The sequence below is a fragment of the Chionomys nivalis genome, chromosome 2 (assembly GCF_950005125.1).
Source record: "Chionomys nivalis chromosome 2, mChiNiv1.1, whole genome shotgun sequence".
NCBI lineage: Eukaryota > Metazoa > Chordata > Mammalia > Rodentia > Cricetidae > Chionomys > Chionomys nivalis.
The window spans coordinates 67,512,618-67,539,985 of record NC_080087.1 but is presented as its reverse complement, the minus strand read 5'-3'; the positions used below and the strand labels follow the sequence as shown (position 1 = coordinate 67,539,985).

The 27,368-nt window shown below is 38.5% G+C and overlaps 1 protein-coding gene across 1 annotated transcript; it reads left to right on the top strand.

The window, feature by feature from the left end:
• Positions 1-995: 995 nt before the first annotated feature.
• Positions 996-26,653, top strand: LOC130869896 (zinc finger protein 420-like). Its single transcript, XM_057762380.1, has 6 exons — positions 996-1,127; positions 2,420-2,500; positions 2,667-2,833; positions 16,294-16,406; positions 20,588-20,714; positions 21,595-26,653. Exons 4-6 carry the CDS (start codon positions 16,377-16,379, stop codon positions 23,733-23,735), a joined length of 2,298 nt encoding a protein of 765 aa, XP_057618363.1. The 5' UTR covers positions 996-1,127; positions 2,420-2,500; positions 2,667-2,833; positions 16,294-16,376; the 3' UTR covers positions 23,736-26,653.
• The last annotated feature ends 715 nt before the right edge of the window (positions 26,654-27,368 follow it).

Here is a 27,368-nt window from a genome sequence, read left to right as displayed (position 1 = left end):
GTGAGTTTCTGTGCAGCTAGATTTCACTTTTACCTTCAACAGAGGTACTGGCATGGAGCATTTTATTTTAATTCTTCATTTTCTTTGATTGAGAAATCCAGCTCCTCTATTTTGTCTTCAAATTCTGTCTCCTACGTGATTTATTTTATTATTAGGCTTATTGCCTTTTCTATTTCCTGTTTCATTTCAATTGGGTTTTTCGATGTTTCTAACTATTTATTGAATTTGGTTTTCAAATCCTGCATTGTCTTCATTTCCTTTAGGAATTTGCTTCGTTTTCTTGCCCATAAATAATTTTATACTTAACCTCCTCGAGCTCACTTACGTGCTTTATGTGCTTTGACCTCCTTAAACACGATTCTGGTTTTTTGAGTTCTGTATCTTGGATATCATTCAAAGTGCTTTCCTTAAGGGACAGAGCTATGGTTTGAGATTTGAGTCAAAAAACAATTTGTCTTTAATTTGTTCTGGAATGGGACTTGATAATAAGAATTTAGGATGCCGATTGTCTGTTGTTGTGCCTTCTTAACCTAGGAGGCCATTATTCCAAGATGAGAATCTAGGCGGGAAACTTGTATCTGAAGGGGTCAGATCACAGGGTCAGACAATTGGGTGCAGCGTCCTCCTAGACCCAGTTCTGGTCTAGGCTGGAGCAAGCGTGAGGGGAGGCTGTGCAGACCGGGTCCAGGGCAGCCCGACGGCGGGCGCTGTGTGGAAGGCGGCCTGAGATGGAGTGAGTGGGGAGGGTCTTCGTGGGCGGGGACGTTCGCCTGATCAGATGAGAGACGGCAAAAGGAAAAAACTTAGATGGATTTGGGAAACTAATTAAGAAAGAGAAAGTGTCTGCGTACGCGGACGTAGAGGAACCACGTAACCGGAACCGGTGTGTGGTGGGCGGGGCCAGAAAGGCGCTCCAAGGAGCCGTGACAGAGTGACAGGAAAATCCACCATTCACTGTGGGACCTGGGAGTTCCGTGCTCCCGATTCCGGGGCGGAGGACACTGGCTTCTGTAGGCGAGCCTGAAAATTCTCCGTAGCCACAGGTGCCACGTGGGGTGTCCTGGGAAAGTCACCTGTCAGCAGCGGAGTGGCGGGAACCGCAGCCCGGCGGCGCTGGAACCTCCCAGGTCAGAGGAGCTGCGGGGCTGGGAACTGCGAGAACCGAGCAGGGTTGTGCTCGCTGAGGCTGCTCTTACGGACGCCACTCTCACACTTCTGTCGTGGAAATCTTACCATTGTCTGGAAGTTTGGGATCCTATGAACTAGGACTCATCCTGATTTTTTGATTTATCTTATTGTTGTCAGAATATTTTCATAACATAACCTGGTAGAGCGTTTGCATTATATGCTGCCTACCAAACAGGGTAGCAGTTACAGTTGCTATTATTGTAGCAGTTACAAAGCTCTTGAAATTTAAATTCATGCATGCATTCCCTAGGACTAGGCACCCATAGAGCTTTGTAGATTTTAGTCACATGAGGAACCAGTGCAGGTTTGATTGAATCAGAAAATACACTGTGGCAGGATTAAGACAGAGCAGAGGTTCTTCCATCTTGTTTTTACATCTTTTTGGTTTTTCGAGACAGGGTTTCTCTGTGGCTTTGGAGCCTGTCCTGGAACTAGCTCTTGTAGACCAGGCTGGTTTCGAACTCACAGAGATCCACCTGCCTCTGCCTCCCAAGTGCTGGGATTAAAGGCGTGCGCCACCATCGCACCTTTCACCCTAGCTGCCTGTGTGTGCAGGAACCCTCCTTAGGGAGGGTAACGTCCTATCCTAGCTCCTGTTAGAAACTGCTTGCTTCAAACTGTGGATACTGCAGAAGTTTCCCTGTAACTGCCAAGCAAGACACCTACACCTAGGTCTCTGCCCTTAAAAATCCCATGTTCTGGATACTTGGAGCCTCGCCTAGGACCCTGAACACTTGGGTATGGTCTCAGATGACTGGAATAAATTGAGTCTATTTTGGGTTGGCTACAAACTGTTTGAGTGCTAATCTCTGGTGGGCTACTCATAACAATACTTTATCAAGTTCTGCAATAATGATTGTGAACATTAACTTTTACGAGACAAACTTTAACTGCTACTAATTTAACGTCTGAAGGGTATGCACTCTATGATGTACATGCTGCATCCACAAATGTATCTTCATGTGATTAGATATTAATGTTATAAGCAAGCCCTCTATGGATGTTGTGAGTTAATATCAGCCCACACTATTTTATAGTTAGAAAACTCAATACAGGTGAAAACAAAAGTAGAAAGCATTTTTTGAATATTTATGCTCACTCACTTAGATCAGAAAAATGGCCCCATGGTTCAAGAAAAGCACTCTGTCCATGCAAGTGTGACTAAATAGTTGTTTTTTATTTCACAGTTTGTTGACATTCTGCGCTGTAACTGCGGACTTCTTTCTTGCAGGAGGAGTGGAAATGCCTAGACCCTGCTCACAAGGCTCTATACAGAGATCTCCTTTTGAAGAAACACAAGAGTCTGGTTTCTGTGGGTGAAAATTGTTTTTTTGCAGTCTCCTTTCTCCTGCTCAGGGTTCCTGGGAACACTACTCTGCATGTATGGGAGCTGTGTGTGAATGAGTCTCGCATCTCAGAGAGTAAAGTGAAACCCTCAGAGAAAGACATTTTACCTGGTATTCTCTCTCCTTTTGCAGGGTGTCAGCATCTTTCATGTTTGTTCCATGGAAAGTTCCAGGTTCTTTTTGAAGAATCGCTTTCCCTTATGCAGGTCTTCCACTGCTCAACCAGTCCTGCTCACCTTTCAATTAGAACAACGAGCCCTGGATGGTGTAGAGAGAGGAGACAGTGGCAAAGGATCCAGGTATGCAGGAGTCACTGAGGAGGAGGAGGAGAAGGAACGGGGAAGGACTCGAGTTACAGTAGAAAAAGAACTGGAAGTTGGTTGTGCCGCATTCTATTTCATTCAATCTGATTCTAGATAATTCCACTGAGGATAACCTTGGGATTATTCTATTGTAGGTATTCGAAGACTCTTTGAAAGATTCAATAGCAGATAAAATTTTATTTGATATTGCATATGAGTGATGCTGTCCCTCTTTCATTCACATTGGTGATCATGCCTTCATACCAATTGTAAATGTTTTCATTACTGTAATTTGAATATAATGTTTAGTTAGAACCATTAATGCCTCTTGGTTTATTCCTGTTCTCATTTTTTGAAGCATTTTCTAATTCCTTCAGATTCTGTGTCTTAGAGTTATTTTCTTCATTCCTTAAAATAATGCCAACAGGACTCTGTGAAGATTTGTTTAATATTTCTTCAGAGTATTAAACTCTTACCGCGCTGTCTTTCTGTTGATTCCTGTCGTCTGTCTTCATGTCAACTCTGAACAGATTGCATTCCTATAATTTTTATATTTCAAAGTCATCTCTGGATTTGATCCTTACCTTATAGTTTTTGAAGTCTTTGTGGTTTCTCATAATTTCTCTCTTCATATGAAAAGTGCCTAAATTACTTAGAATCTTTCCAGAATACATGCATTCTTTTACATTTCTTCCCATGTTTGAATGTGAACATGCTACTAGTGAGTCAGTGTTCCCGTGTCTTTTATGTATTCTTCTGTTTCTATATACTATTAATGTCAGCAGTGCAAGTTATTGAAGAAGACACTTTATAAAGATTGATCTTTACTAGGTTTGAAATTATCTTTCTCACTAACGTCCTGTCAGATTTCCAGCATGAATGAAGGATGTTGAAACCTCCCTGCATTGCAAGGAGGTTATTTGCTTCCTACAGTTCTGTCATTGATGGCTTCGTGTATTTGGAAACCTTTGTGAAATGTATTCATATTGATCACATAGCTTTCTCGCAAATGGACCATTTGATCATTTGTTAAATTTTTTTATAGTAAATATGGCTTTTTATTTTACCTACCACAATTATAACCAACCCTCATCACAGCATATCTATTTAAAAACTTCCTTCACTCATAACATTTTGTATCCTTATATTTGAAGTAAAAGTTTGACGACTAAAAGTGTGGAGCATGCATTATGTGCATTTTGGCTGTTAAAATTACTTTGAACGTGCTCCTTTCTTTTTGCTTATTGATTGTAGTATTATTTATTTACTTTGTGTTTTTTAATTCTTGATAAAAATCTGTGTGTTTATGTGTTATACTATGAAAAGTTTGCTAACAAGTTTCTCCATTCTGTAGACTGTACTTCATAATTTATTTATTATCATTTCCATACAAGATTTTAATTGCATTCAATCCTGTTTGTTGCTTATTGCTCTTGTGTCTTGTTAATTTGTTGTGCTGTTCAGAAACTGTATCTCTATGTCTAACTTGTTTCTAGGAACTCATCCTTTTCTCCTTTAATTCTGATTTATTTGTACATGACTTTCCTCAACGCTCCATACGGTATCACTGAAATATATCTCTTTACATCTAGAAAACCAAACTAACATAACTACGAGCTTGACTGTTATAAATGAATACCTATTAACTTTGTTTCTTAATTATACATTACATATTTAAATGACCTGCACAAACACAGTATCATAATCAAGAAGAGCAGAAATATACATATAACAAAATTGACTTTAAATTTATAGCATTAAACCAAGATCCATAACAATACAAAGTACTCATCTCTATATCATATCCACCTTTAAATGTAAAGAAACATTTATAAACAGTATGAATTTGGGCACAGTTCTCTCCAGACTGCTTCCTGCTTTTTGTTGGCCAAAGTAATTTCATCAACAGTTGAGAAATGTCTCTTTCCTTCATGAAAGTTGAGAATTTCTCTATTTCCTCACATTGTAGCCCTCTGAGCTGAAGTTCGTTGTCTTTGCATTGCCTTAACTCTCTTTCGATACTGTGAATTACCTAACCTCATTCTTCTTGCTTAGCTCATTGAGTGTCTTTTACATTCCTCAAAGAATTTATAAATACCTACAGTTGGTGGTTAGAGATCTACTTGAGTTATTTTATTTATTTTGAACTTTGAACATTGTCTTGACTGTTGCTTGCATTTGATCATTTATGAAATTTGAACAGATTATGTAAAACATTAAAGCAATTCCTCTGAAATCATGGGGAAGAAACATAGAGTGCATCTGCCCCATGACCAGGTATTATCGGTTAGGAATTAAGTTAATGATAAGTGGCATCTGCTCTCCATACTTATCCTAAAATTCTTTCATAAGAAATCATGGAAATGCTCATTAACTATCAAGACAATTGCAGGAGATGACATTAATATAATATAAACATAATAAATGTGTGTTTGTGTATGCCATAATTATAATAACTCAAAAACCATTATCTAGACATGCAGAATTAAGGTTTACATTGTGACACAGGATTAGCATAAGATAACATAGTTAAATAAACCAGGAATCTAGAAACATATCACACAATCCTAGTTTTATATGGAACTATAAAGTTGATTTCTACAGAAGAAATTGTAGTATCCAAAGACTGAAGGATTTCAGTTGACACAGTAAATATTGTGTCATCTTGAGTTATTAAGAACTGCCTGAGCACTGGAGTGTGGGATTTCCTGCACACATCACAGCTGTCAGTGAAACAAACTGGGAAGTAAGCAGGAAAACTTGGTTCAGCCTGACTTAGTCAGTGCTGATTCAAACATCTGGAGACTCTGCTACCAAGTGATTTACTGTAAGCCTATTTAAACATAGTATAGTTTAGGAAAATGTTTCTTACTGTAATTCAATACCCGGTGCACAAAGATGCATAATTATATCAAAAACTCAACTCAAAGTACATGTCACTTCTTCCCAAAAGGTGGATTCTAGAGATGGGTTACATATATTAATTTGAGGACCTAAGAAAGGATCTGGTGTATCGTGTCACCCAGATCATCTCGTTAGCATAGAGCTCAGAAGCCCATAAAATACAAGTGACGTCTACTGTATGGATGGGTTCTTTTGACCAAGAAACATGGCTAAGAAACATTTCTAGGAAGGGAAGTCTGGGATGAACATTCTGGGTATTTAGGTGAGGTCTAGCTCTATAGGTAGCAAAGGACATCAGGTCATTAATAGCATCCACTCCCAGCCTTCTAGGTGTGAAACAGGGATTCATTTCCTTCTTTGAGGAGACAACCCTGTGTGATTAACTTTCCTGTTTTTCGTAGGAATTTGGCACAAGGACTGTTTTGCTTCCAATATCTCCTCCCTTCTAATTTTTTTTTTTAAAGAAAAACACTGACTGTAATAGAGGCCAAGGGTGTGAATTCCCTTATATTTGGTCTCATTGATATGGGTAAGCATAAGAGAATTATAAAAATAGCTAACACATGACCAAGGAAAGGGGAAAGCCATCTTAACCATGAAGGCCATTTAAAAGTCATTTGAGAGATTTTGTCCATCTCATTTTATAAATCATTAAATTGACCATCAATAGTATGAAAACAATCTGACACATTAAAGCAAAGCATGCCAGGTAGTTGTTGACAACCAAGATTATACTTGAGCAACAAATAGTCTATAGTAGCTCTATATCATAAAACTGTGATTCTCAATTCATCCATCTCTAGACTAATTTCTGCTAATATTTTTGCTGTAATATTAGTAGTTTTCAGGATTCAATAGATGTAAGAAATCATCACAATTTTCAAGGAAAAGCTCTCTTAATTCTGTTGATCAATTGCAAAGACTTACTGAGCAAAATGGGTATAATACGTCCTAGCGCACATAAACCTTCATGAACAATCCTTAGTGTAGCAAAACAGTGTCATACTTTCTCCTATCGCAAGTGTGACTTAACCCCCCCCCCCCAGCCGAAAGACACTTGGATTCTGCATTGGCAAGGTGATCATTAACATGTAATACAGATACATAGCAGTATCACTTTGGGGTCAGTTTTATAGTATCCTTGTTATTTCCCCAAAGTCTCACCTTGAAGAATCCTGATATCTCTCAAGTTATCAGTTTAATTTCCCTCTTGGGGTTTCTCCTCTGGATGTCCTGGTGAGATGTAGTAGGTCTGGAGTCATCAGGGACTTCGTTCATTTTCAGGAAGGACATAAGCATAACCTCTCCTCAATGTTAGAACAAATGGTCTTTTCTGTAGATTAGTTGCTAGAACTTTTCATTTAACATGTACTGTGGCCCATGTCTCTTTTATAGCAAAATATTTTTGGGCAGCAGAAAAAAAATTATCCTTTAAAGTGAAAATAATTTTGTTTTAAATTTAAAGTTAAATAAGCTAAATGTAGCATAGGCTGTAAAGAGCTGTTTTACTAAGTCAGGTTCCAGATGAGTTACAGTGGTATTTTCCTGGAGTCACCAGGGCCCCATGCCAGGCCTGGGGATGTGCTCTGTAGCTGACTAGTTAGGGAGAGTCATTATGTACTCTAGCGCTGATCTCTATATTTGACACCAGAGAAAGTCACAGACACAAACAACTGTAGTTTCAGATGTCAAGCTGGTGTCCATTTGTTACTAATTATGAACTAGAAGCTTGGAGTGCTTGATGTGGGAGTCCCTTCTGTGTGCTGTGATTACCATTAATGAATAAAGAAACTGCCTTGGCCTGTTGATAAGGCAGAACTTAGGTAGGCGGGGAGAACTGGACTGAATGCTGGGAGGAAGAAGGGTAGAGTCTAGGAGATGCCATGGATCTGTGGCCAGAGGTAGATGTGCTGAAACTTTGCTGGGAGGTCATGACCTCATGGTGATACACAGATTAATGGAGATGGGTTAAACTAAGATGTAGGAGTTAGCCAATAAGAAGCTAGAGCTAATGGTTCAAGCAGTGATTTAATTAATACAGTTTCTGTGTGGTTTTTTCAAGACTAAACTAGCTAGGAGGCCGGGACGAACAAGCAACTCCCTCCTACAAGTGCTGTATAAAATAATATCTTTATTCTGTGTTAAATGATGCTGATAGTAGAGGGTAGACTCTCATGAGCCTTGTTTACCTCCCTTGCCAGAATCTGATCATTTATCAGACCAAGGGCCAGTATAAAACTAAAAAATAAACAAACTAGTTTACATTAACAGTTGTCTGTGGTCACTAACCTTTAAAAATTTAAAACTAAGGCTTTGTTTAAGATTTGACATCCTTAAAATTTAGAACACTTTTAGGTTTGAGCTTAAGAAGACTCTTCTATTAGACAGCAGGTTATTCAGAAGTACCTGAGAAATATTACAGAAACCCATGACAGAGAAAACACTTGATTTTTGCCATGTAAGTTTGAAAATATATATTTAGCAGATAATGTAAATAAAGCAAAAATGTACAATATCAAAGCATAATAGTTTCATGGAAGAAGAACTTGCTGGAAAGTTCTACTTTTTACTAACTTTTGTAGACAACCTGATGTCACAGATTCTCAGGCTGTACCAAAAATATTTTTAGGTGATAACTTTCAAATAATCTAGTTTTTATTTATTGCATTTCTGGCTTAACCTCATCTGACTTCCAAGGAAATTTGAGAAACATGTAGTTTATATTTGCATTCCCTTGCTTTTTCTTATATCAGGTTCAGTGTGTCTAATTTTATGTCTTTGATCCATTTAGACTTGAATTTTATATATGTGATAAATATTGATCTATTTGCATTCATTTACATGTGGGTATCTAATTTGACCAGCACCATTTGTTGAAAATGTTTTCTTTTTTTTTCCAGTGTATATTTCTGGCAGCTTTATCAAAAATTAAGTGTCCATAGGTGTGTGGATTTATCTCTGGGTGTTCAATCCCATTCCATTAATCAATATGTCTGTTTTTATGCTAATACCATGCAGTTCTTATAACTATGGCTCTGTAGTATAATTGAAATTGGGAATGGTGAGGCACAGCAGATCATTTATTGTTCAGGATTGTTTTAGCTATTCTAGGTGTTTCATTTTTCCATATGAAGCTAAGAATTTTCCTTTCAGTGTCTCTGAAGAATTTTGCTAGAATTTTAATGTGGGTTCCATTGAATCTGGAGATTACATTAGGGCAGATGGCCATTTTTACAATGTTAATCCTAATAATGTATTAGCATGGGAGATCTTTCCATATTTTTATATGTCCTTCAATTTCTTTCTTTAAAGATTCAAAGGTTTTATAGTAATTCTTTCACTTGTTCGATTAGAGTTAACCCAAGATATTTTGTATTATTTGAGGCTATTGTAAAAGTTGTTTCCCTGATTTCCCTATCAGTCCCTTTGTTACTTATATATAGAAGAGTTACTTATTTTTGTGAGTTAATCTTGTATCCAGCTACTTTGTTGAAGGCGTGCATCAGCTGTAGACATTTCCTGGTGGAATTTTTATGTTGACTTATGTATACTATCCTATCATCTGCAAATAAAGATACTTTATTTCTTCCCTTTCAGTTTTTATCCTCCTGATCTCCTGCAGTTGTCTTATTGCTCTGGCTAAAACTTTAAGTACTATACTGAGTAGATACAGAAAGAGTGAACAACCTTGCCTTGTTTCTGATTTTAGTGGAATTGCATCAAGTTTCTCTTGAAACTTTGTTGGTAGATGTTGGCCAAAGGTTTGTTATAATCTGTCTTTGTTATGTTTAGATATGTCCCTTGTATCTTTAATCTCTAGAGGACTTGTATCATGAAGGGGTGTTGAATTTTGTAACCGGCATTTTCTGCATCTAATGAAATGGTCATGTGCTTTTTTTTCAGCATGTTTATATGGCAAATTACATTTATTGATTTTCATATAATGAACCATCCCTACATCTCTAGAATGAAGTTAACATGATCATGGTAGTTGATCTTTTTAATGTGTTCCTGGGTTTGTGCAAATATTTATTGAGTATTTTTGAGTACATGTTCATAAGGTAAATTGGAAATTCATCTGTTATTGGAAAATTTCTCTTTGTTTAATTTTTATGGAATAATTTATGGAGTATTGGCATCGACTTTTTTTTTTTGAAGTTTTGTTAGAATTATGCTCTATAACCATCTAGTCTTGGGCCTTTTTTTCTGAGAATTTTAATAGTTACTTTTATTTCACTATGGGGGATTGGTCTGTTTAGCTTGCTAGTCTGATCTTGGTATGAGTCAAGAAACTTCATTTCTTTTATATTTTCTAATTTGATGGAGTGCAGGTTTTTAAAGTATGCTGTTATGATCTCTGTCTGATGTGGGAGTAATTTTTTTCTAATTTGTTGTTTTTATTGGTTAATTAATAAAGAAACTGTCTAGGCCCATTTGATAGGCCAACCCTTAGGTGGGTGGAGTAAACAGAACAGAATACTGGGAAAAAGAAGCCAAGTTAGTAAGTCGCCATGATTCTCTCACTCCAGACAGACGCAGGTTAAGATCTTTCCTGGTAAGCCAGCTTATGGTGCTACACAGAATATTAAAAATGGGTTAGATCAAAATGTAAGAGCTAGCCAATAAGAGGCTAAAACTAATGGGCCAGACAGTGTAGTGGGGGCTGTGGGCCTCTTCCCACAGCCCGGCTCATGGCTGCCTGGGCTAGCTTATGCCCCAAAATAACGACACACAAGCGGTATTCTTTTAAGCACTGCCTGGCCCATTTCTATTCATGTGTGTAGCACCTTGAGATGCGCTTACCAGGAAGATTCTAGCCTACGTCCATCCTGGGTCGGAGCTTCATCGCATCTGCCGGGGAGAGGGGAGCATGGTGTCTGCTCCAGAGAGCAGAGCTGTCGAGTCTGAGCTCACTTCCTCTTCCTCCCAGCATTCTGTTCTGTTTACTCCACCCACCTATGTTTTAACCTATGAGGGCCAAGCAGTTTCTTTATTACTTAACCAATGAAATCAACAGATTGATATGGCACTCCCACATCACTTCCCCTTTTTCTGTTTAAACAAAAAAAGGAAGGCTTTAACTTTAACATAGCAAAATTACATATAACAAAACATACTATTTTATCTTTTATCATAACAATGGAAAACTATAACTATCTATTCTTCAACTCCATCAAAGACTCCAGAAGAATACAGTATTACCTAAGCAAACAAAAAGTAAGCAATTTTCAAAACTCTAGAAATGACAGAGACATCTCGCTGCCTGGACAGTCACCCAAAGTTTCTCTGTACCATTGGGGCATCCATCTTCGGCCTACAGGCCCATAGTATCCAGAGACTTTTCCATGAAGCAGGAAATTTCAAAGGTAGTTCAGTCACTATCTGCTGTGTCCTGCAGAATGTCTCGCAGACTCTTTCATAAATCAGGAACCCCGAAAGATCATCTCACCTTTAGGCAATTTCAGTAGTCCTCTCTCTGCGGGTTCTTTGTGTCCAGTTTATGCAACAGTCCAGGCAAGAGCAGTTTCTTACCCAAATGTCTAACAAACTTCATAAGGAGCCTCTTCGATGCCCATCTTCCTCTTGAAGTAGATTGGTGCTGCCAGGAGCAGACGTGTCTCATTGTCATGAAAAACCCTAAGTTATTAAAACATTTAAAATACCATATTCTCTAGCCTTTGAAAGATATGATGAATGCCTATCTGAAATATATGCATGCACATCTTGAAAATCTAACTAACATGACTACAAACTTGACTATTATTGATAATTATCCATTTACAACCTATATACATTACATTTTTAAGTGAACTACACAATCACAATACGTTAATCAATATCAGAAATACATATACATATAATAAAATTGACCTTAAATTAATGTCAGTAAACCAAGATTCATATCAATGCAAATTATTCATATCTATATCATCTCCCCCTTTAAATGTAAAAGAACATTTATAAACAATATATGGGAACATGGGCGCAGTTTTTTCTCTCCAAACTGCTTCCTGCTGAATGGGGGCGCTGTTATTCGGGTCTTTTATGGGATAACCTGTCTGCTAGGTTCATCTCAGTTGGCAGTTGAGCGACGCAATTTTTTAAGGGTGTTCACAGCAACCCTTCAGGAGGGCGTGATCTATCATACCATATTGGGATCGAAGAAGCAATCCACAGTGTCTCATCCTCTGTGAAAACAAAAGAAGAAACTCTTTTCCAGAGTATCATATCCTTAGATCCAAATTCTGAAGTCAAGGTATTTTGAAAATATCTATCTTGGATTAGTTCAGCAACATTTATAAACAAATATCTTTTAGCATCTGTTGCTCCTTCCTCAGCATTCAAACAATTCAAAGAGAGCATAATAGCATACAGTATCAAGATTCTCTGTGTATTTTCCATCTTTGTGCAGCTTTATTTTAACTCTATTTTGTTTATTTTTACTTTTGTTTTATATTCTCTGTATATATTTGTCCTGGAATAACTCTGTAGACCAGACTGTCCTTGAACTCTCAGAGATCCTTCTGTCTCTGCCTTCCAGGCATTGGGATTAAATGTGTGTGCTACCACACCTTGAAGTCACAGAGGTAAATCTCCCTCTGCCTCCCAAGTGTTGGGATTAAAGGTGTGTACTACCACACCCAACTACTCTCTTTCTTCCTTATTTTACTTTTAAGAACTTTAATTTTCAGCCTGTATATATTTTTAAACACACTGTAAATCATTTAAAGTTTTCTTTGTCTTTGAATCTCTCTTTACTGTATATCTCTCTTTTTCTGACCACATGAGTCTTTAATTTACCAAGCAATATCAGTAGGATGAAAGCCGTGGCTTTGACGGCTGGATTCAGCCCATTCCTTAGCTTTCCAGCCTCATGGCAGAGGTACTGGCTGTAGCCATGTTTATCACCACAATTCTGTGGCGTTTCTAGGTCCTTGCCAGCAAACAAGCTACAACACTCAAATGCTCTCTCTGTAGCTGACCTCCTGCCTCAAAGAGTCAGAGTTTGCCCTGGCAGGATGGCCCACAAAGCCAGCATTTTAAAACAGCACAACTCTTTTCCTGCTACGGCTGAAAACCGAAAAGCATGCCTTCAGCTTTTCATCAACACCATTTTAAGTGTTTTGTGGCAGGACCTCTTAAATGAGCTGCAAGGTTTCACAGCTGAAGCTGAGTCAGGAAGCCTCTCTTAGATGAGAGTACTTGCTTGCCTCTAGCAAGCAGAGCAGACCCGAGAAACTGTTGCTACCAAGAAAACATGCTTTACTCTATTCTTTCCCAAGCTTTCTCAGGCTTTCTGTAGATTCAGTGCCCCATGTCTGGGTGCCATCTATAGTGGGGCTGCGGGCCTCTTCCCACAGCCCGGCTCATGGCTGCCTGGCTAGCTTATGCCCCAAAATAACGACACACAAGCGGTATTCTTTTAAGCACTGCCTGGCCCATTTCTATTCGTGTGTGTAGCACCTTGAGGTGCGCTTACCAGGAAGATTCTCGCCTACGTCCATCCTGGGTCAGAGCTTCATCGCATCTGCCGGGGAGAGGGGAGCATGGTGTCTGCTCCAGAGAGCAGAGCTGTCGAGTCTGAGCTCACTTCCTCTTCCTCCCAGCATTCTGTTCTGTTTACTCCACCCACCTATGTTTTAACCTATGAGGGCCAAGCAGTTTCTTTATTACTTAACCAATGAAATCAACAGATTGATATGACACTTCCACATCAAGACAGTGTTCAAAAAAATAGAGTTTTCGTGTAATTATTCCGGATAAAGCTAGCCATACAGGAGCTGGGTGGCGGGTCGCAGCCTGCCGCTCCTCACTACATCTGTCTTCCCTGGGTGTCTGTTGTTACATCGTCCCTTTTTCATTTCTTATTTTGATACTGTTGCTTCTGTTGTTGATATCCAGTGGTCGTCTGATGGCATGTAGGAATTAGTTCAGTTTTCTTGGATTTGTTGAGACCTGCTTTGTGTTGGAAAATGTGGTCAAATTTTGTAGAAAGTTCCATGAGTTTCAGAGAAGAAGGTATATTGTTTTGTGTTTGGATGAAATGTTCTGTAAATATTTGTTAGGACCATTTGGTTTATTATGTCTTTAGGTCCAGCATCTCTCTTTGGTTTTTGTCTGGATGACCTGTCCATTGGTGAGAGTGGATATTTAAGTCTTCCACTATTATTGTTTGAGGGTCAGTACATGGTTTAAGCTGTAAAAGTACTTATTTTACAAACTTGGGTGCCCTTGTGGTTGGATACATAGATATCAAGAACTGAAATGTCATCTTGGTGAATTTTTCCTTTTGAGAGTTTGTAGTGTGTTTCCCTTTTTCATTAATTTTGGTTTGAAATCTGTTTTGGTACCTCTTGAAATGGCTATATCAGCTTGTTTTATTAGGTCTATTTGATTGGAATACTTTTTTCTGACCCTTTACCCTAATGTAGTGACTATGCTTGATATTATGGTGTGTTTCTTGAATGCAGAAGAGGGATGGGTGCTATTTTTGAATCCATTCTCTTAGTCTGTCTTTTTATTATGGAATTGAGAGATATCAATGATCACTGGTTTTTTATTTTTGTTAATTTGTTGATGGTGGTAGTGGTGAGCTGTGTGTGTATGTGTGACTGTGTGTGTATGTGTATGTGTGTGTTTCCCTTCCTTTGCTTTGGCTGGTCTGAGTTTATTCCCTGTATTTTTATGGGTATGGTTTCCCTCCTTAGGTTGACGTTTTCATTCTGGTATCTTCTGTAGGGCTGGTTTTATCTGTTGTTTATAGATGTTGTTTAAATTTGTCTTTACGGTAGAAGATATTATCTTTTCCTTTGATATTGATTGAAATTTTTGCTGGGTAAAGTAGTCTGGAGTGACAACTCTGGTCTCTTAGGGTTTGCAATACATCTGTCCATGACCTTCTGGGTTTTAGAGTTTCCATTGAGAAGTCTGGTGTAATTCTAGTAGGTCTGCCGTTAGATGTTATTTGGTCTTTTTCTCCTGCAGCTTTCAATAGTCTTTTGTTGATCTGTATGCTTAATGTTTTGGGTTTTATGTGACACAGGGTCTTTCTTTTATGGCCCAATGTATTTGTTATTCTGTATGCTTGTTCTTTTGTAAGCATTTCCTTCTTTAGGATAGGAACCTTATGTTCTATGATTATATTGAAAACATAAAAGCTGCATTTCTTCTCTTTCTCTCCCCGTTTTTCATAGGTTTCATCTTTTCATCGTGTTGCAGATTTCCTTTCCGGGGTTTTTTAGATTTAACATTTTGACCGATGTAAATTCTCTAGCCCTTATGTTCTTTTCATGAAGCTTTCCTCTGTAGTCCTTTTTGAATTCCTAGTTTGTTTTTTATTTTTAGAATTTCCTCAGTCTGTATTTTGTTTGATTCTGTTTCCATTTTCAAGTCTTGAAGAGCTCTAATTATTTCCTTACACTGTTTGTATTTTCCTGGATTTCTTTAAGGGATTTAATCATGTCCACTTAAGGACCTCCATCATCTTCATACAGACGGCTTTAAGATCTTTCTTCTTGTGCTTCTACTATGTTGGGATATTCAGGGCCTGTTGATGTAGGATAGCTGTGTTCTAGTAAAGACATATTGCTCTGACTATATTGACCGTGTTTTTATGCTACCCTTTAGGGATGTGGGATTGGATTGATTATAGGCTAGGTGCTGGGATTAAAGGCGTGTGCCACCACCACCCAGCGACACAATGATTTCTATAGGCTCTTTATTAGTGAGTTCTGTAACACGGGTCATTTCCATCATTATGTCTATAATTTCTTGTAAATAAGGAGTTACAGATTGTTGCATAAACTTATGCATGAATGAATTTCTGTAATACCATTACCTTGTTGACATATATTTCTAGCTGGAAGGAAAGAATGATAAATAATTGATGAGAAAGTAAGGGATTGATTCTGAGTTACTGTTTTAGCAGCAGAATTATTTAATCATCTAAAATTCTGCTCAGCTTTCTATAGGACTTCATCACAAAATCTTGACAGTCCCATTTCTGTTGAGATTTTCATAGTACAGGGTTTTTATTTCTGATATGATTTTTTTTATAATATTCTGGTTGCTAAAATTACTGGTATATTTTTCTTTCCTCCAGTTAGAAATAATGGTTTGCTGGGTTTTTTTTTTTTTTTTTTTGAGTTGGGTTTCATATCTTACACCCAGTTCTTCTCTATTCAATTCTTTGTGTCAAATGTCTTTATTACCTGTGATGTAATGGACAATTTCTCTGATATATATATATATATATATATATATATATATATATATATATAGGTTACCTCCAATTATGATCTTTAGTGTTGTTTGAGTGCATGACCTGTGATATTTTGTAACTTTTCTTCAAATGAACTTCCTTCTCCATGAATTTTAAGAGCCAACATTTCTAGGTGCAGTGATAAGATCCAGCTATTTTATTTCATCACTCTAAATATATCCTTCCATGCTTTCCTGTCTGTAAGAATGTTGATAAAACCTCTGGTCTTTTTCACTTTGGGGTTCCCTTATGTTGTTTAGCACTATTTGTAACAGGATTGTATTCATTTTAGCTTGTTACTTTTGACACCTTGATGTGAATTGTCAAGAAGAGTGCCAGTCTTTGTTCCTAAGACTGAGAAGAGCAACCGAAAAAATGGATGGTTCTCCTGGAAATGCACCACAGGTCAGTGTCATGTCCACATTTCTTTGAAAATTGTTTTTAGTTTTTGGATGGTGTGGGCCCTCTAATGGACAAGCCACAGCAGCCCTGGAAGCTCAGTGTGTCTATTACAAGCAGCTGGATAAGGAGGCAAGTATACCTCATCTCAGGAGGAGCTGTTTCTCTAAGGGACGTCTTCAAGTAGTAAATATCCCAGGGGGAAAGCCGTGCATTATGGAGAGAAAGCTATGGTGGGCATTTTCTGTACAAACTGTCCACATTCATACTGAGATCCAAGGAAGGCTTTGCCATTCCTATGAGCTTTGACACTCCCCCTGGGCTGAGACATTGGTCCTTGACATGCCAACTCACATGTCTACAGCACACACCCACTCAGGACTTATCACACTCAGGGCTTCCTCCGTGCTCTCCATTGGAGACACTGGAAAGATAGAAAAACCACCCTCAGGGAGGAGATTGGAATTAACCAGAACTGCAGATGTGTCTGACTGCTTCCTTTTTACATCTGTTTCTCCAAAGTCAGGTTTCACCCCATTAAGAGCTCCTATCTCCAGGCTGCCACATCCAACCCTTCAGAAAGACAGAGCCTGTGTCCTGAAGATCAGGATCTCAACAAAGCCTGGGAATGAGGGAGAGAGGTTCCCTGAGCCAAGCCCGCAGCCATTAAGCTGTGTAGAGAGAGACAGCAACAGCAGGGCAGTCTGGGATGACACAAACAATGCCTTTAAGGAGATCAGCAGTATGGAGCATTAGAAGGCAGAAAAGTGACATCCGATAAAACCTATGAGGACCATACATAATCACAGACTTGACCGTTTCTTTAAAGTTTAAAAAGAAAGCTATTATTGCGAAAACAGTCAGGGTGGTATGCATAATTTAAAACTATAGGCAAACCCAAACAAAATTTTACTTATTTTTAAAGATATATAGATAAAAATGAAAGGATAAATTTTTAAAAAAAGAAAGCAAAGTGAATACCTTTTAGTGGGACTTGCCAAGGTAGGCCATTGAGGAAACACACAACATGCAACAGAGTTTGTGCAAGAGGTTTATTAGGGGAGGGAGAAAGCGAAAATGTGAAAGACTTGTTGGGGTGGGGACAAGAGGTGGCGGCAAGAGAGAAAAGAGACAGGAGAACAAGCTATGCTCTGGTGGGCACTTTTAAAGGGTGCACATGTCACATAGCTGACAGTGGAAAGGCACCTGGTGACAGGTGATGATGTAACTGTAATGATTATTAAAGATTGCTGCAGGTTCCCAAATGGTGGTAGTGGGCCCTGAGTTCCCCCAGCCCCAGGCAGGGGTGGCTGCAGGTCCCTGAGCTGTGGTTGGTCCCGGGCAGGGAGACACGCAGGGGACATGCAGCCGTGGGCAACACATGCTACAAGTCCCCAGCAGCTTGCTGCGGCATCCCTGCAGTGGCAGACAGTGGGTCCCGGGAGCAGCCAGTCTTAGGCAAGGACTGCGCATGAGATCAGCAGGAGGTCTCCAAAGGTGGCTTATCCCCTGCAGTGACAAACGACAAACGGATAGGCACACCATTCAGAGTGAGGTTAGATATTTATTAGGTGGGTTATGGAGGAGAAGGGAAAGAGGGAGAAGAGGAGGAGGAGAGCTGCCTCTCTGAGAGGGAGAGGGAGACGGAGAGAAAAGAGAGAAACTAAGGCTATAAGGCTACAAGCAGGAAGGGAGTGGGCGTGGCTTGTCTCTTAAAGATACAGAACATTACAGTAACTGTTTTGGTGGGAGAGGCCTTTTGTTGTAAGTTTAAAGCCAAATTTTGTTACAAATTATATACATTTTAAACCATACCCAATGAGTAATTTACAAATTCTGAGGCCAAGGTTACAGCATAATCTTCAGATATTATTATTTTCATGAGAGCAAAGTGATAAATGATGTTTAGGAGTGAGAAGATAGAGCCTTGCAGGTAAGGGACTTTGGAAGTATAGCAGAGCATGCCTGTTTAAGTATAAGATATTTGGAGACCTTTTGTCTATGGCCGTAGCATTTGCTGATCATTTGTGAGAATTTGGAAATCAAGTTTGCCAATTTGGGCCATTGATTCGTACTGAGGCCAAGATATTATTATAAAATCTAAGTTCGTGGAGGAAGAGAGAGTGGGTCACAAAATGGAAGACTATGCAAATGTGTTCTTATAAGTTCCAAGAGGAAGTTGAGAGGGAAAATGAGCTGCAGGATTGCAGGTGAAAACAGAGATAGCACAGTGGATCTGCAGTCTGTCTTCAGAGTGAGAGAAAACCAGGAAGGGGCAGAAGGAAAGGGAACCCATGGATCAGCAGGCCACAAAACCAGAGCCATGTGGAGAATACAGTGTGCTGGAGCTTACGCTGTGCATCTCCCAGGCTTCTGGCAAATGGGAGAAAGCAGGAGAGATCTCTACATGAGTGTAGCTGGCTACAGGAGCCAGACAAGCATACATGTCCACATGGAAAGTAATGCAGGAAGAATCAGATTCTAAAATTTGCAATCAGATTCACTCACAGACAAGTGATCCATACATAAACAAAGAAAAAGAAAGTATAGATTTTTTTTCTCAGTTCCCTGACCACTTGGTCTAAGGTACATTGAGCCCAGATTTGATTTGAAAGGAGTGGTCACAGGGTCTCCAAAGGACATGCCAATGGAAGTAAAGAGATATATGACAGTTCCCAAGGATGCTGCAGAGAGAAGTCCAAATCTTGAGAGCCTCGGGCATCCCCAGTACTCAGAGGAGGACAGATACAGTAGGCTCAGGCTGGCAGTACATCGTCACACAAGAACAGGGCCAATGTATGGCAAATGCGCCACACACAACAGTTAGTGCAAGAGATTCATTGGGGTAGGGGCAGAGCAAAAAGAGTAAAAGGCCATATTGGAGTAAAGATAAGAGGAGGCAAGAGAAACGAGACAAGAGCAAAAGTTGTTTTTTAATCGGATCCATGTAAGCCTTAAATTCCCTGCCTCTGGTAAAGTGTTTATTTTCTCTGATTTTTTTCTTCCTTTTCTTTTTCAAGAATTCAGATTAAACCTTTAAATTTTGTCACCTACCTAGCACAGCCTTGTCCTCAATGTATCCTCCCACAATACTGTGAGGACATTTGTTTTTCATGGACTTAAGATTTCTAACTCTAAAAGAGATTCCATTGTAAATGATGAGCAAAGAATTGATGCCCAGTTGAGGTGGACTTTTGTCCTTATATAGTAGGAGGAAGAAGGTCTCATGTGCCACATAGGTTGAATTTCAGGGATGACAAGGTTTCTAGAACCATGTTATGAAAGTAGCCCTAGAAACACATGGACCTTTTGGCTTCCCTCACTGAGCAATTTTAGGAAAAGTAGAAATAGAAGAGACTCACGAGTCTTGAATTCTAGTAGTAAATATTTCAGCACCCTAGAGAATACAGATGACAGAATAAATATGAGGCTTGCTTTTGCGGTAAAACTGATGTTTCTGAGAGGAGATACAGATTGCAGTTTAGTGGATACTTTCTTTCATATTTGATATCAAACAGTGATGATACAACTATGGATGTGTTGACATCTGAAAACTAATTGTCTCAGGAGAGGTCCTGATCATATCATGCTTTTGATAACAATGCTCAATGGTAAGTTCTCAAAAGATAAGTATTTTCTCGGTTTTTTGTTTTAATTTTCACACAGTGTTTAAGCAATCTTTCTCCACCTCTATATTATATCATGTGAAATATATTAGGAAGAATTTTCTAGACATATTGATTTGGCTCTATACATAGGACATAAATTTTCAAACATAAATGAATGTCCCTCTTAATTACATTGCTCTCTTCTTTTGGAGGAAAAAGGCTATCCTACCCTCTATGTTCCTTCCCCTGAAGCTATGTTTTTCATATGTAGAAATTCTGCAGAGATTGCAATGGACAGGTTTCCATTTCTGACTTATAAAGGGAAGTTTTTATTATGCATATGAGAATTCATCTGCATTGGTTTTTTTGTTGTTTGTTTTTTGTTTTGTTTTGTTTTGTTTTTTGTTTTGGTTTTTTTCAAGACAGGGTTTCTCTACAGCATGGTTAAAAACTTTTGTCTTTGAATAATGCCCTGCCTCATTTATATCATGAAAGTGTCTCTAATTTCTTAGGTCTCTTTTTACCCAGGAAAGCATATTGTCAAGTAGCACATGGTAAATGTGTAATTTTCCTTTGCAGAGTCTGTTGACATTCAACAATGTGTCTGTGGACTTTTCCCAGGAGGAGTGGGAATGTTTAGACTCTTCTCAAAGGGCTCTCTACATGGACGTAATGTGGGAGAATTACAGCAATCTAGTTTTTATAGGTGAGCATGCATTACTTGTAGAACTCTTCACTCATCCTTTGTATTTGCCTGCTTGGTAGTTGTATAAACTCTCTGGCTTATCTAGAGAATACTAGAAACTAGGAAAATTCTAATAATAGTAAACATAGCTTCATATTTTTTAGTCTTCTCAGCAAAAATAACCAATACTCTATAATCTTTCCGACAGTCTCATATGATTTTTTAACCCTAAGTTCAGTGTTCACAGATAATTGAGTATTCATTTGGAATATTTTGATTTTACTCTTGGATTAAGCTATTCACCTATTTCTGATTTTTAAAATAATGGAGAGATTTTTGAAGAGAGAAAGAGCTATTGGTGCTGTGCATGTGGTTAGTTTTGTTCTTTTTTTAAAATTATTTTGAGATATGGTCTCTAGTCCTGGCACTGCATGATTTTAATCCCATTGCTAGGGAGACTGAAACAAGTGGGTCTGTGAGTTCAAGGTCAGCCTGGATTACGTACATGAGTTCCTAGCTGATGAAGGCCACACAGTGTGACTCTTTCAAAAATATAAACAGCAACCAAAAAGGGAAGCATTCTCCATATGATCAGTAGAAGAGCTCCTTTCTCAAAGTACATCATTGCCGTATCACTGTTTTGTTCAACTGTCTGCAAGGCATGCAGATTAGGTAACAATGAGAAGGCTATTATTGATCCTTGTAGTTTGGTGGTGATCAGGGTGGAGGTTCTTCTGTGTATTTATTTAATGATATTGAAATGCAAAAGGTATCTGGTGAGAGTTCTGTTCCTAAGAATTGTTAATTCATTCGTCTTAGAGAACTGAAGGATGCATCACTCATTGAATGTGTTTAATCGAGCTCCAATCCTTATTAACCCCTAATTGTACTAATTTTCCAGAGAACCATTGCGTATGTGGTAAATACGAGAAAGCCTTGGATCAAGGTTCAAAGCATATTGTCCACCAAAATGTGAATACCCAAGACAATTCTTACAAATGTTATAAGCTTGGTGAAATGATTCATAAATCCTCCCAAGTTGTGCCTAATAACACAAGTGATACTACAGAAAACTGCAAGGAGTACAGAAGTGGTAACCACAGTGATGCCTCTAATGAATCATCAAACCCTAAAAGATATAAAAGTGGGATCCCCGCAGAAGAACAATATAAATATAAAGATTATGGGGAGTGTTTAAATTTGTGCCCTATCATTAGCCAATATCAACGAATCCAGACTGGAAAGAAAGAACACAAAAATACAGAGTATCATGAAGTTTTTAACTCTAAACATAAATTAAAGGTGAAACAAATCCATAGGGGAGAGAAACCATACCAATGCAGGAAATGTGGGAAATGTTTCAGGACCTATTTGAGCCTCCGTAGACATCAGAGACCTCATCCTGGAGAGAAACACTACAAGTTTACAGAATGTAGTAAGTCCTTTCTCTATTTGTCACACCACAAAGTACATTACAAAATCCATTATGGAGAGAAATCCTACAAATGTACAGAATGTGGTAAGTGCTTTTATCAATCATTGGGACATCATACTGGAGAGGAGACTTACAAATGTAATGATTGTAGAAAACCCTTCATCTGCTACTTAGGTCTTAGAGAACATCAGAATATTCCTGGAGGAGAGAGGCCTTATGAATGTAAACAATGTAGTAAGTCCTTCTGTACATTGTCACACCTTGAATACCATTGCAGAACCCACAGTGGAAAGAAACTTTACAGATGTAATGAATGTGGCAAATCCCTTTCCACCTCCTCGGGTCTTCAAAGACATCAAAGAATTCATACAGGAGAGAAATCTTATATATGTGGTGAATGTGACAAATGCTTTATCCAGAAATCCCAGCTTAAAACACATCAAAAAACTCACACAGGAGAAAAAACTTACAAATGTAGTGAATGTGGGAAATCCTTTACTGTTGGCTCATCTCTTAGAATACATCAAAGAATTCACACGGGAGAGAAACCTTATAAATGCAGTGAATGTCACAAATGCTTTATCCAGCAAGCCCACCTTAGAAGACATCAGAAAACTCATACAGGGGAGAAACCTTACAAATGTAGTGAATGTGAGAAATCCTTTACCGTTGGCTCAGATCTTAGAATGCATCAGAAAATTCATACTGGAGAGAAACCATACAAATGCAGTGAATGTGACAAGTGCTTTATACAGAAAGCCAAGCTTAAAAAACATCAGAGAATTCATACAGGAGAGAAACCTTACAAATGTGCTGAGTGTGAGAAATGCTTTACTGTTGGCTCAGATCTTCGAACACATCAGAAAATTCATACTGGAGAGAAACCTTACAAATGCAGTGACTGTGACAAATGCTTTATCCGGAAAGCCAACCTTAGAAGACACCAGAGAATTCATTCAGGAGAGAAGCCTTACAAATGTAGTGAGTGTGAGAAATGCTTTATCCAGAAAGCCAATCTTAGAACTCATCAGAGAATTCATACAGGAGAAAAACCTTACAAATGTAGCGAATGTGGAAAATCCTTTACCGTTGGCTCAGATCTTAGGAAGCATCAGAAATGTCATACTGGAGAAAAACCTTACAAATGCAATGAATGTAACAAATGTTTTATCCGAAAAGCCCACCTTAGAAGACATCAAAGAATCCACACAGGAGAGAAACCTTACAAATGCAGTGAATGTGACAAATGCTTCATCCAGAAAGCCAATCTTAGAACACATCAGAAAATCCATACAGGAGAGAAACCATACAAATGTAGTTACTGTGACAAATGCTTTATCCAGAAAGACCATCTTAGAACACATCAGAGGCTTCATACAGGGGAGAAACCTTACAAATGTAGTGAATGTGACAAATGTTTTGCTGGTGGCTCAGTTCTTAGAAAACACCAGAAAATTCATACTGGAAGAAATCTTACCAATGCAGTGAATTTGGCCAATCCCTTATCCAGGAAGCCCACCTTAGAACTCATCAAAGAATTGATACAGGAGAGAAACCTTATAAATGCAATGTATATAACAAACTCTTTACCTGTCTCTCAAGTCTAAGAAAACATCAAGAAATACAAACTGAAGACACAACTTTCTATACTAAGTAATATGGCATATGCTTTATCCAAACTCTGTCTTTATGGACCACTACAGCATCCACCCTAGGGAATTATTATGTACATGAGAAATGTGTGAAAGCCTTTGAGTAATGTTCGAATCTTAGGAAACAAAATCTAGACTTATTTCAGAAAAATTCTGCAAATGTGACTAATGTAGGAAATTTTTCATTAAAATGTTTTACTTTCTCACTGTCAAATAATTCATAATGAATACAAAATGGAGAAGCCTGAAGAATGTGCTGTTGTTTGTCAGTTTTCTGGAGACTGTAGGGAAGATGATTAAGATTGTAAATAAAAACTCAAAATAGTTTCCAGATGTCCCTGAAACTGTCAGGAATCACTATGCTTAATTCCATTGAAGAAACTTATACCGGTCTTGCTGTATAGAATAATTGAGCCAGTAAGATACAATACATATAGATAATGCCTACAGGTGTGTAGTATTCTCTGGGTGTCCAGTGTTCATAAGCTGTATTTTGTGCTGGTTTGGTATTTCATGATGGCAATTGTCTTCGATTCGCTTTTGTTCTTGTAAACAATTCCATTCTTGTATTTATGTAAGTAATACCATTAAAACCATTGGTTCAACTAGATGGATTTCAGTGGCAAGCATACTTGGTTCTGTTGTCAGTTCCCATTTTGGCTGAGTGGGTGCATATGAATGCTATATCTTCCCTGGAAAAGTCTCTCCTACAACATGTGCTGTAACTCTTAATTGTTTCTCCAAACTTGTATATCAGAAAATAAATATTGGAGAGAAAGCATTTGGGTCAACTAAAGTAGGGCAGATTGTTTGTCCTCACTGCTCCAGGCTTACTATTATGGTAGTACATAGTCCCACAGAAAGGGGTTCAACACAGACAAAATGTTGAGGATTAGGGAGCCCAAGAAAGAAGACCACTCTCCCTTGCATTCACGAAGGACAGTGAGTGGTCTGCAATGGGACAAATGAAAATATTAGTGCAAGCCTGTGTTATTGAAGGACATCATCCAAACTGGGCTATGCTTATGCATGATCATTAACTCATGTATAGACTCCACAAGTCAGTCAGTCTCAACTAACCCTCAGTACATTGCTGTCCATGGGTAAATACTGAACACAATTGTGCTATCATCACATCCCGTTTTACCTTGAAATTCCACTCCATGAGCCTCAATGAATGAATCAAATTCCATTTGTTAAATTCTTTATACAGTGCCAATATTGCAGACATACCAGAAAATTCAACATGAAATAAAACCCAAGAAAGTACTTTAAAACGACATATATTCAGCTTAATTCTATGTGTGAATTCATCTATACAAATATCAAGAGACTACAAAACTTTAAAAAAAGTGACCCATAAGCAAGAAAAGATGTACATGCTCGTACACTGCTCAGACATCCCCAAGGGTGTGCTGGGAGAGCATTCTGAAGTACCGAAAAAGATGGTGAAAACAGCAAGGCTCAAAAAGTTTAGACTTTAGACAAGGTAACATGTTACAATGAGCAAAAACCATACCATTGCCTAAGTTTTTCATGGATTTTATTACAAGCAGATACTCATATTCAACTAATAGGGAAGTATTGTTTAAGAACGTTTGGTGTTCTCAGTTTTGGAGTTTGGTAAAACATGAACACAGTCTTAGTACAATCTTGAGTTTATTCATGCTCTTGTTGGCCAAAGACGATGTGATAATTTGTACTAATTACTGATGTTTTAGGGATGAGTAATCTGATGCAGGATACAGTAAAAATTTAATCTTCTGGTCTGGCTTTAGCAATCTGTAGAATGCAACCAACTCAACAGACACTTGGGATGCCAATGTTGGGTGTTCCCTATATCAAGATGCCTCTGCTTGATGACATTAGATTATTTTCCTATGTAATTCAGCAAAGATTTCCAGGGGTCAATTCATAAATGTATACAATGAAGATATCTGACCTTGTACTCCTCATACAATCTTTTTTTCTTTGTTCTGTACTCATTAATACAAAGTTCTGGTGTAAGATAGGAGCAACACCTGGGAAGCTAGGTAGAACAGGTCTGGCAGCTACAGAGCTGTGGAGAAGGTAGTCTGCACAGAGTGGGCAAATTAGGTATCAGTGAAGCTGGGACAATCACCTGATCTGAGGAGTGATGAAAATTTCAGAAGCAACCTCATTTGTGCAAGTGGATGGTGAAATCTAGACTATAGGAGCCATGTTACCTGAACCAGGGCATGATGTTCCAGAAAACCCTGCACTCCCAGAGGGACCTCTAATAACACAGGTGTCATCTCCATATCTTGTAGGGACAGGAAAGCTCCCCTCAGCTGAAGGACACCTTGTGTGGCTTCTGAAAGAGTTACAGTCAGGAGTGCAGTGGGGGAGCCTGAAGCCCAGTGGAGGTGAAGGACTGGGAAACAGGCATGGGAAACCTAACCAGGGGTTTAACTAGTTTTTCTGCTGCTGTGCAGACTGTCAAATTCTGTTGTGGATATCCGCCCTTGTCTGTAATGTTTAGACCATATGAAATGGAGTTATTGGGATTCTTTTCATGTATATTATGGTTGCCAGTATAGTCACAGAAGAATAATCTGTAATCAGGGTTCTCATGCTATTGTGGCAATTACAGAGCTCCTGGAATTTAAATTCACCCATAATTTCTAACTTTGCCATTCTATTACCTATTCAAGAGAGTGAAATTTGTTCCTGTGACTAGTATCCCAATGGCTGCTTAGAAATTAGTCCCATGATGCTGGGTGGTGGTTATGCATACCTTTAATCCCAAGCATTTGGGAAACAGATGCAGGCGTATCTGAGTTTGAGGCTAGCTTGGATTACAGAGCAAGTTCCAGGACAGCTAGGGCTGTTAAACAGAGAAAGCCTATCTTGAAAACAGAAAAAAAAAAAGAGAGGGGAGGGAGGGAGGGAAGGAGGGAAGGAAGGAGGGAGGGAGGGAAAAAGGGAGGGAGGGAAGGAGGGAAGGAAGGGGAAAAGAAAAGAAAAAAAATTATTCCCTGGAGAATCCAGTGTAGATTAGATAGAATCTGAGAATCTGAAAATAAAGGAAATATATTTTACCAAGCCCTACACCAATAGTTAAAAGCATTAACATTTACTAAAAATTATTAATAATTGTTTATTTGCCTTCTGAGATGTATGAATTAGAGTATGTAAATACAGCATTCAGATATTGTCTTCTTTAAGAACTCATGATGCCTTCTTAATGTTACACCTTAGAGTGTGGGAAAATGCAGTATTGTCGATGTTGTGAGTAAATATCAAGCCACACATTTTACAGTTGTAAAATAAATTACAGATAAGGACAAATTTGAAAAATATCTTTTAAATAATTCTGATCACCCAGTGTGTGAGAAAAATAGACTCTAATTGTCTTTTGGTTCAGTAAAAAGCAGTCTTCCCATGTGTACATGGACAAATTGACTTGGTATTGTTTGACTTTTGCTTTATTTCATTCAATCACTCTGTTGCCCTATCTTGCTCAGAACTCACCATGTAGACCAAGACTGGTCTTACATGAAAATTACTTGTCTCTGTCCCCTTAATGAGTGAATTAAAGCAGTGTACCAACACAGCTGTCTCAGA